The sequence below is a fragment of the Artemia sp. Qi Xiang Cuo genome, chromosome 3 (assembly GCF_049724085.1).
Source record: "Artemia sp. Qi Xiang Cuo chromosome 3, ASM4972408v1, whole genome shotgun sequence".
Taxonomy (NCBI): Eukaryota; Metazoa; Arthropoda; class Branchiopoda; order Anostraca; family Artemiidae; genus Artemia; species Artemia sp. Qi Xiang Cuo.
Genome location: NC_142796.1, coordinates 29779027 through 29790403, shown reverse-complemented (window position 1 = coordinate 29790403; position 11377 = coordinate 29779027). Strand labels below are relative to the sequence as shown.

General features: G+C 34.4%; 1 protein-coding gene across 1 annotated transcript in view; it reads left to right on the top strand.

Moving 5' to 3' along the window:
• The first annotated feature begins 1639 nt into the window (after positions 1-1639).
• LOC148953977 (uncharacterized) overlaps positions 1640-11377 on the top strand; it is a 136865-nt gene continuing 127127 nt past the window's right edge. Inside the window, exons 1-2 of the mRNA XM_089086058.1 lie at positions 1640-1653; positions 4644-5019. Of these exons, the coding sequence (XP_088942184.1) occupies positions 1640-1653; positions 4644-5019 (390 nt within the window). The remainder of the gene's footprint in view (positions 1654-4643; positions 5020-11377) is intronic.

The window sequence follows — 11377 nt, the reverse complement described above, 5'->3', positions numbered from 1 at the left end:
TTTTTAACTGCAGTGTGCAGTGGGGTGAAACCATTAGTATTACATCCTTTGTAAGGATGTAAAATTAATCTTGAACATAAAACTTTTGCGTTAACATCAGTTCCTGTTTTTATTATGTTTCTGACGATCTCTAGGCTGCCATTTTTAACTGCTGAATGAAATAGCTCTATTTTTTGCCGATTTTTTAACATCTTTTGGTGATTTTCTGAATTGGCTATTATGGCTTGATTGTGAACTTCTTGTTGTAACTTTCGTTCTATCTGAAATTCATTTTTGTCAATAGAAATAACCTTAACTGTATCTGAAGGGGTTTCTTCTCCTTGATGCTCCTTTGGTGCGCCCTGGCCTATAAGACTTCCGTTTGCACTACTGTCGGGGTCGGGAAAATCCAAGTCCTCCTCTCTGGCTCTCTGTTGGATTAACATATTTTCTTTTGTTTTGCTCATACTAAACTTTATAATTTAGGAGTGTTACTCATGCTAATATCGACTTTTAGCAAGCAAACTGATAAATATTTAACCAACTGAAAAAATAAAATCCAATGCCTTCTTGTCGCAGAAATCTTTTGACTTTATTTCTTATGATTACAATTTTTTTTGCATCTTCTAGTTTAATTAAAAGTCATCTCCTTTGTACGAGATTATAATTATTCTCCGAAAACTAATTATGACGTGGTTTAGCAATAGCACAGCGCTGCTAGTCAACTTACTCTGAACTATTAATTAAAATAAACTTTTTCCACAAAATAAGTTTTTCAAAGAAAAGTAAATAACTCCATTAAACCAAAAATGAGCAAAAATAAAATCAAATAATCTAACAAGCGTGAAACCACCTCAAATCAGCATCAGTAAATAAATGAAACCCAAAACGAACAGAAATTACAATAAATAACCTAGTCAAACTCAAAACAAGCAGAAATTAAGATAAGTTGGGCACAAAACCCCAATGACTTCCTTAGACCAGAAAAATTTGCACTTTACTGAAAAAAATATAAATGTTTATACTTTTATAACTTTAATAAATCAAATAATATTAACATTTTGATTGCGAAATATAAGTATATGTATATTAAACTGACAATGCACATTCATTTGAATTGAGAATTCTCAATCTCTAATCGAAGGAGCCCCTTCCAAAGTTTCCACAACTCCTTCCATGCGAAGTGCCCTCTTAAAAAAATAAAAAATAAATAATACCCAGTACCAGCTTCGCTATTTACTGCGCTGTCCAGGATTCACTGAAACTCGTATAAGCAAAAGATGGTAAATACAAAGGTGGTACTCATTATTATAGCCTCTAATATCTACTCCTTACATCATAGACTCAGTGATTAAATTTTCATTGAGAATTGTTCAATTACCGAGTGATATGTTGCGTACAAGTAACATTATAATAAAGACAAATCCTTTCATTAGATAGTAAAAACAATGACGAAATCTCTGGATAAATCGGTCACATCACAGTAACCGTCATCAGCAGATAAGTAGATAAAGGATTTATCTGCTGATGATGGTCACTGTCATTGTAACCGAAATATCCAGAGATTTTGTTATTGTTTTTACTGTGTAATAAAAAAGACTGGTAAACTGTTATTTTTACGTCATGGAAAGGCAGTGCATTCTTCGAAAATACCTACGTGATGGGTTGCTTAAGGTAGGTTACCAAGATTTACTCTCACAGAGAAAAAAAAGATGAAAATTACTCGAAATAAAAGACATTTTAGATAAAACAGGCAGTAGTAGTAGTAATAATAGTAATTCATAAGAAAAAACAGAAACAAAAATATTGGTAGCGTACCGAAAACGTTGCTTGCGAGGGTGTGCTACTAGTAAAAACAGAAAAGAAAGAACACAAATGATCCTTAGATGAACATAGAATAAGTTACCTTAGTGACAAAAGCGTAATTCTTTTTGAGAGTCCAAATCGACAAAAGAGGTGCAGCAACTTAGTTAGGTAGTCTGTACGACTATTATTTTTGCTCATTTTTGTTTAATGGAGTTGTGTACTTTTCTTTGAAAAAAATATTTTGTAGAAAAATTTTTTTTAAATTAATTACTTCTATACGAAGTGCCCTGGGCTAGACCCCCCTCCCTCCAATTAAAAACAAACAATATATTATGCCAACATCGTTCTTTACTTAGGCAGTGCTATTGCGCATTCCATGGAATCTTAAATGGAATTGGTTCTCAGGATCATAGGCAGCGCGCTAACGCTGCCTAAGTAAAGAACGATGTTTGCACAATGTGTTTTTTTTCTCCATACCCGGGGACTTCGTATCGAAGGAGTCGTCATAGAAACTTCGAAAAGGGCCCATTTGAATGGAAATTGGAGTGGCTAGTACCCTTTTTAATAGTCGAAAGCGATTGGGGGCAACTAGCCCCCCCTCCCCCACGAACATCATTTCCCCAAACACATACAATCAAAATTTTGAGATAGCCATTTTGTTCAGCGTAGTTGATTTCCATATAAAAAATATGTTTTTGAGTAGGACACTCCCCCACAACCCTCGGAGCAAGGGTTTTAAGTTATGTCCTGGGGGCCTATAAGGTTTTTTATAGAAGACGTTGTCACAGAAACTTCAAGAAAGGCTCATTCGATTGGAAATTCAAAGGGGTAGTGCCCTTGTTAATAGTTCAAAGTGAATGGAGGGTAACTACCCCTCTCTCACGCCCACCTTTTCCCCAAACACATAGAATCAAAATTTTGAGGTACCCATTTTGTTCAACGTAGTTTTAAGTTCTAGAAATTAGGTCTTTGAGTATGACAACCCCCTCACAGCCCTCAGGACAAGAGTTGTAAGTTATGCCGTGGGGGCATATAAAATTTTTATAGAGCGCGTTGTCGTAGAAACTTCAAAAAGCGCTCATTCGATTAGAAATGAAAATGGCCAGTGCCCTTTTTAATAGTCAAAAGTAATTGGAAGGCAACTAACACCGCTTCCACGCCCACCATTTCCCCAAAAACATGCAATCAAAATTTGAGATAGCCATTTTGTTCCACGCAGTTGAATTTCAGGAAATTATACCTTTTAGCAGGACATTCCCCCCACAGTCTTCAGAGCAAGGGCTATAAGTTATGCCCTGGGGACAAATAAGTTTCTATTGAAATCTTTGTAATAGAAACTTGAACAAGGCCTCATTCGATTGGAAATTCAAAGGTCTAGTGCCCTTTTCAATAGTCGAAAGTGACTGGAGGGCAACTAGGCCCCCCCCCGCCCACGCCCATCATTTCCCCAAACACATCCAATCAAAATTTGGATTTAGTCATTTTTTTCAGCGTAGTTGATTTCCAGATAAAATATATCTTTTTGAGGAGGACACTTCCCCATAACCCTCAGGGCAAGGGTTTTAAGTTATGCCCTGGGGGCATATAAAGTTTTTATAGAAGGCTTTGTCTTAGAAACTTCAAAAAAGGCTAATTTGATTGGAAATTCAAAGGGCTAGTGCCCTTTTTTAATAGTCGAAAGTGATTGGAGGGCAACTAACCCCCCTCCCGCATCCATCATTCCCCCAAACACATCCAATCAAAATTTTGAGATAGGCATTTGGTCAGCGTAGCTGATTTCAAGATTGAAAATATCTTTTTAAGAAGGACGCTCCCCACAACCCTCGGGGCAGGGGTTTTAAGTTCTGCCCTGGGGCAATATAAGGTTTTTATATAAGGTGTTGTCGCAGAAACTTCAATACAGGCTCATTCGATTGGAAATTCAAAGGGCAGGTGCCCTTTTTAATAGTCGAAAATGATTGGAGGGTAACTAACCTCCACGCCCATCATTCCCCCAAACACATTCAATCAAAATTTGAATAGGGCAACCAGTCCCCCCCCCCGCTTTTTTAACTTTTTTTCTGAGAAAATATTATTTAACAGAGTTTTTATATTGTCGTAACAAACAATAATTCCATTTCTTACCCTTACTCCGAGAAAAAGAACCCCTAGACAAACAATCAGAAATCTTAACACAGAACAAAATGTATAAATCTAAAATAAAAACAAATTTAACAAAACATATAAATAAAACAAAAGGTAAAAAAGAACCAAAAATACAAGCGGAAACCAAAAAACTCACATATTAATAGAATATAATATGTCAACTGTTTTATCCCTTCAAATAGTACCAGAAACAAGCAAAATCAGGATAACTATTGAGCAGACAGTGTTCCTTTGTTCTCTGAAAAAAAACTTTTTTGCAAATCAAAACAGATTTTTTACAAATCAAAAAGGAAAAGCGTCTGCTCCATCTCAATAGTAGTCAGTTGCTATTCAGTCTCTTACCTGTTAATAGCTATTTGTGTTAAAAAAGGATTATATTTCGGAATCAATTAGAGACTAAATGTATTTCGTCATTGACATCTGACCGGTGTACAATAGTTCAATTTTAAGCCGGATTAAGTTTGGAATATATTATAACATTGAGAGTGCAAACATATATGGACTTTAAAGCTGTTTTTTATGATAGCATATGAAATCTTGTTGGACTTTTTTTTTTACCTGGATAATGGATTAATTTCGGCTATGTTTTGAACCAAGACTGTTTTGGGCTGAGCTAAGCAAAGTGATAATGTTTTCACATTCAGATATTCTTAATTTTATCCAATCAAACATTCGATCGAGTATTGATGATGAAGTTATTATTAATCATGCAGTGGAGTTTTTCCTGAAAATACTCTCAAAGATGCTAAAGTTGATTTATGGGCAGAAATATACCATAGCAGCAAAACAGCACAAAGGAGACAAGGTGATAATGCCTCCGCTCGGCACGTGAAAGATATGATTGATTTGCTTCGGAAGTGTGAAAATGAGGAGCTAACAGTGCCAACGTACGTAATTATTTCACCCACTGAAGTGCCTGTAATTCCTGCTGTTGCTTATCACAAACTTGCTTCCAAAATTTTTGCTGTGGATAGTACCCTAAACTTCATCAAAGAAAAGGTAACAGTTTATGATTTAAATTTTCCGTCACTTCCCATTCCTTATGCTAGTCCTCATGCTGAAAGCACTGCCACCGTTATCATTTCAAAAGTACCTACTAAACTTGACGACCCTTCAAAACGGGAGTAGAAGGCTATCTTATACTCGTGTCACGCACCCCTGCTGCCACCTACAACTTTTTTTACATAGTTTATGGATGGTTATGTGTGTTGGTCGATTTATTTGATGTTTTATGGATTTTGTCAGTGAGAATGGAAAAACAGGAAATTTGTCACTTTCATGGACTATAGAGTCATTAGGGAGAACACGTGGTTAATGGGGTCAATGTTATTGTTGTTGCTTTGGGCACGCGATAGAGTCATTAGAGAGAACACGTGGTTAATGGGAACAATGTTGTTATTGTTGTTTTGGGACACGCGATAGAGTCATAAGGGGGAACACGTGGTTAATGGGATCAATGTTGTTGTTGTTGTTTTAGGCACGCGATAGAGTCATAAGGGGGAACACGTGGTTAATGGGGTCAATGCAATTGTTGTTGTTTTGGGCACGCTCTCAGCGAATGCCAAGGTCAATGTTGTTGTTGTTGTTCAAGCCAGATGTTATGAGTTCCCGGGAAACACATGTGCTATCAGTCATTAATCAAATTGTCTCCGGCGCGATGTTTATTAATGTCTGGAGTTCTTCCAGAAGAATCGTTTCCGAGCAAACGTTTTGATCTTAGCACGCGAAAAGGTTTCCAAATAATTTGAAATGTGCCAGCGCAGAGATACCAAACAAGAGGAACTCACAGAAATTACGTGTAGGGATAATTTTGGCGAAACCGTTTTAGCCATTTTATGGAATTATTTCGGCGAAACAGTTAGAGACATTGTAAAAGATGATTTTAGGAAAGGTTTTAGAAGAGAATTTAATGGTAAAACTCTGTGGTCGTTATAATACACAAGTTCCATTTGAACAGTGTTGTGAGGTCCTCTACCCCAACCCCAAAGGGTTCCAATCCCCACTACCTCAACCCCGAAGGAAGCCCCGGTACTCAAAGGTCCCCCAGGCTTCGAAAGGGTCCCCCGACCCCCAAAGGCCCTCCCCGAGCCCCCAAAGGCCCTCCCCGGTCCCCAAAGGCCCCCGGACCCCCAAAGGCCCTCCCCCGGTCCCCAAAGGTTCCCCAGGCTCCCAAAGGACCCCGAAGGAAGCCCCCGGTACTCAAAGTCCCCCCAAGCACCCAAAGGGTCCCCAGCCCCCCAAACGCCCTCCCCAGACCCCCAAAGGTCCTCACCCGGTCCTCAAAGGTCCCCCAGGCTCCCAAAGAGCCCCTGGACCCCCAAAGGGCTCCCCGGACCCCCAAAGGCCCACGGGGCTCCCAAAAGGCCACCTGGCTCCCAAAGTGGCCCTCAGACCCCAAAGGTCCGCCCCCGGTCCCCAAAGGTCCACCGGGCTCCCAAAGGACCAATCGGTCCTCAAGTGCCCCCCCCGCCCCCCCAAGGCCCTCCCCGGGACCCGAAAGGCCCACCGGGCTCCAACAGGACCCCCGCTATCCCTTCCCCCACCTTTTAAAATAATTTGAATTTTTTAATATGGTATTTTTTTTAAATTTTTTACGTATCTTAAAATGACATGAAATATGCTGACGGCTCTACCAATCGTACTCTGTGCGTGTTCAAAGACACGATGTGGCTTTTTCACTGGTACTCTATGGCAGGTTATCGACACTACCTAATTTATTGCATGCATTAAATCAGTATTTTTTACGCAGTGGAAGGATAAACACACAACTCATAACTGTAAAAAAGTGAAGATGAATTATTCGACGAAAGTATGTACACATGAAAAAATCGTCGTTTTGTTGAATGCAGACAATGAAAAATACCTGAACTATAAAACGAGTGCAAGTGGTAACACTATTGGAAATGTATGCATGCGTTGTCATGACAGCGAGAAGTTAGATTTCTTTGGAGTACCCAAGAATTTCAATCGTGCAAACGGCGGATATGCAAGAGTAACATTACCAGAGAAATTAGTGCTCAAAGAGAATGCAAACTTAAAAATAATTGTCGATGATCGGGGACAACTCCTTGCTAGGGCTTCTGGTTACACATTACCTGTTGATAAATCCTATCATCATCTTTCCGGTATCAGTATTTTAAAGAGAACACGAAGAAGACAAGCATACTCCTGCACCAACATCATAAGTTATATCTAATCAATGTGTCAAAACTGCCATCTATGTAAAAATAATGTGACAATAGACAGTGAAATCGCAGGCAGAATAAAAAGGACATTAGCAGACAATATCATCAATGAATATAAAGATGAATTGACGGAAAGTGAAGTGCAAGTGTACTAATAATGTGTAATAATGTATTCAACGTATTTTAATATTAATATTCTACATGTCATTATCTCATTAAAAATATTTTATGCATTATTTTGTTAAGTGTTCATTATTTTTAGGGTTTGTCAGAACGTCAAACGTTCAGAATATCTATTAAAAAGGTCAGAGATGAAAGAAAATTTTTTTTTAGAGATAGAGATACTACTAGCAGACTCAATTTTCTCAATGAAGTGAAGAAAAGTTCAAGTTCTCTTCTGAACTTTACCAAATAACACACTTCAATTCTAATTACTCCAGAGAAAATTAAAATTTTCCACTTCAATTATTTATTTCAAAAGTACACATAGAAATTTAAAGTTAAATTATAATTTTTCGCTTAGAAGATAGAAAAAGTAATACTATACTTGTGAATATTGTCATGGAATATAAAAATTTCTAGCTCATTTTTAAATTATCATAAGGAAGTGAAGAAGAAGTTCAAGTTCCATGTAGAACCTTATTAAAGAACACACTACAATTCTAAGTTCTCCAGAGAAAACAAAAATCTTCCACTTGATTTCTTTTTTCCACAAGGACATAAAGAAATTTAAAGTTCAATTCTAATTTTTCGATTGGAAGATAGAAAAAGTAATACTATACTTTTGAATATTTTCATGGAAGATAAAAATGTTCTAGTTCAATTTTAAATTTTCTCAACGAAGTGAAGAAAAGTTCAAGTTCTCTACTGAATTTTACCAAAGAACACAATACAATTCTAATTTTGCCAAAGAAAACTACATCTTCCACTTAATTTCTATATTTCACAAAGACATAAAGAAATTTAAAGTTCAATTCTAAATTTTTCGGTTGGAAGATAGAAAAAGCAATACCATACTTGTGAATATTTTCACAGAAGATGAAAAGTTCTATTTCAATTTAAAATTTTCTCAACAAAGTGAAGGAGAGCTCAATGTCTAGATTTTTTTTTAACCCCGCACGCGAAACAAGAATAAATTTTCAGAGAAAACATAAATCTCAATATAATGTTCATGATTTCCATCGTACATAAATAGACTTAATTCAACATTATAATTTTTCAGTTTAAGATAGAATAATCAAAACAATAAGTTTGTATCTTTTATTTGTCATTTAAATGTAAAATTTAACTTTAAAATTTTCTCAGCTAAGTCAAGGAAAGTTCAAGTTCTATTCTGAATTTTACCAAAGAACACACCAACTATTAAATTTTCTCAACGAAATGAAGAAAAGTTCAAGTTTTCGACTGAACTTTAACAAAGAAAATGCCAATTCTAATTTTTCGAGAGAAGACTAAATTTTCCATTGTCGTGTAGATCTGTCTAGAAGAGATGAAAAATTTAATAAACTCTTCCAAAATTTTACACAGAAGATAAAAAAGTTCAAGTTCTCTTCGGAATTTTACCAAAGAATACAATTCAATTCTAATTTCTCAGAGAAAACAAAAATCTTCCACTTCAGTTCTTTATTTCACAAAGACATAAAGAAATTTAAAGTTCAATTCTAATTTTTCGGTGAAAGATAGAAAAACTAATACCATACTTGTTAATATTTTCATCGAAGATAAAAAGTTCTAGTTCAATTTAAAATTTTCTTAACGAAGTGAAGAAGAATTCAAGTTCTCTTCTGAATTTTACCAAAGAACACACTTCAATTCTAATTTCGCCAATGAAAACAAAAATCTTCCACTTGATTTCTTTATTTCACAAAAACACAAGGCAATTTAAAGTTCAATTCTAAATTTTTCGAAGGAAGATAGAAAAAGCAATACCACACTTGTGAATATTTTCACGGAAAATAAAAAGTTCTAGTTCAATTTTAAATTTTCTCAACGAAGTGAAGAAAAGTTCAAGTTCTCTACTGAATTTTACCAAAGAACATAATACAATTCTAATTTCTCCAGAGAAAACTAATATTTTCCACTTTAGTTCAGATCTGTCTCGAAGAGATGAAAAATTTAAAACACTGTTCCAAATTTTTCACAGAAGATAAAAAAGTTCAAGTTCTCTTCGGAATTTTACCAAAGAACACAATTCAATTCTAATTTCTCCAGAGAAAACAAAAATCTTCCACTTCAGTTCTTTATTTCACTAAGGCATAAAGAAATTTAAAGTTCCATTCTAAATTTTTCGGTGAGAGATAGAAAAATTAATACCATACTTGTGAATATTTTCACAGAAGATAAATACAATACATTAGAATATTTTCCCGGAAGATAAAAAGTTCTAATGCAATTTAAAATTTTCTCAACGAAGTCAAGGAAAGTTCAAGTTCTCTTCTGAATTTTATCAAAGAACACACTACAATTCTAATTTCGCCAAAGAAAACAAAAATCTTCCACTTCAGTTCTTTATTTCACAAAGACATAAAGAAATGTAAAGTTAAATTCTAATTTTTCTGTTGAAGATAGAAAAATTAATAACATACTTGTGAATATTTTCATGTAAAATAAAAAGTTCTAGTTCAATTTAAAATTTTCTCAATGAAGTGAAGAAAAGTTCAAGTTCTCTTCTGAACTTTACCAAAGAACACACCCAATTTAAAATTTTCTCAATGAAGTGAAGAAAAGTTCAAGTTCTTTTCTGAACTTTACCAAAGAACACATTTCAATTCTAATTTCTCCAGAGAAAACTAAAATTTTCCACTTTAGTTCAGATCTGTCTTGAAGAGATGAAAAATTTTAAACACTGTTCAAAATTTTTCACAGAAGATAAAAAAGTTCAAGTTCTCTTCGGGATTTTATAAAAGAACACGATACCATTCTAATTTCTCAGAGAAAACAAAAATCTTCCACTTCAGTTATTTATTTAAAAAAGACATCAAGAAATTTAAAGCTCAATTAAAATTTTTAGGTTAAAGATAGAATAACTAATCCCGTACATGTTAATATTTTCATCGAAGATAAAAAGTTCTAGTTCAATTTAAAATTTTCTTAACGAAGTGAAGAAGAATTCAAGTTCTCTTCTGAATTTTACCAAAGAACACACTTCAATTCTAATTTCGCCAAAGAAAACAAAAATCTTCCACTTGATTTCTTTATTTCACAAAGACATAAAGCAATTTAAAGTTCAATTCTAAATTTTTCGAAGGAAGATAGAAAAAGCAATACCACACTTGTGAATATTTTCACGGAAAATAAAAAGTTCTAGTTCAATTTTAAATTTTCTCAATGAAGTGAAGAAAAGTTCAAGTTCTCTACTGAATTTTACCAAAGAACATAATACAATTCTAATTTCTCCAGAGAAAACTAAATTTTCCACTTTAGTTCAGATCTGTCTCGAAGAGATGAAAAATTTTAAACACTGTTCCAAATTTTTCACAGAAGATAAAAAAGTTCAAGTTCTCTTCGGAATTTTACCAAAGAACACAATTCAATTCTAATTTCTCCAGAGAAAACAAAAATCTTCCACTTCAGTTCTTTATTTCACTAAGGCATAAAGAAATTTAAAGTTCCATTCTAAATTTTTCGGTGAGAGATAGAAAAATTAATACCATACTTGTGAATATTTTCACTGAAGATAAATACAATACATTGGAATATTTTCCCGGAAGATAAAAAGTTCTAATTCAATTTTAAATTTTCTCAATGAAGTCAATGAAAGTTCAAGTTCTCTCCTGAATTTTACCAATGAACAAGCTTAAATTCTAATGTACTAAGAGAAAACAAAAACCTTCCACTTCAGTTCTTTATTTAACAAAGACATAAAGAAATTTAAAGTTCTATTCTAAATTTTTCGGTGGAAGATAGAAAAAGTAATACCATACTTGCGAATATTTTCACAGAAGATAAATACCATACATGTAAATATTTTCCCGGAAGATAAAAAGTTCTAGTTCAATTTAAAATTTTCACAACGAAGTGAAGAAAAGCTCAAGTTCTCTTCTGAAATTTCTTAAAGAAGTGAAAAAAGTGCTCAATTCTGAATTTTACCAATGAAAATGAAAAAAACTCCCACTTCTGTTCTTAATTTCTCAATGACATAAAACATTCAAAGTTCTCTTCTAATTTTTCCAAGAAAATAAAAAGCTTCCATTTCAGTTCAGGTTTTTTCTCAAAGAGATGAAAAATTTAAAGTCCTATTCTAATTTTAAATTAAATTTTAC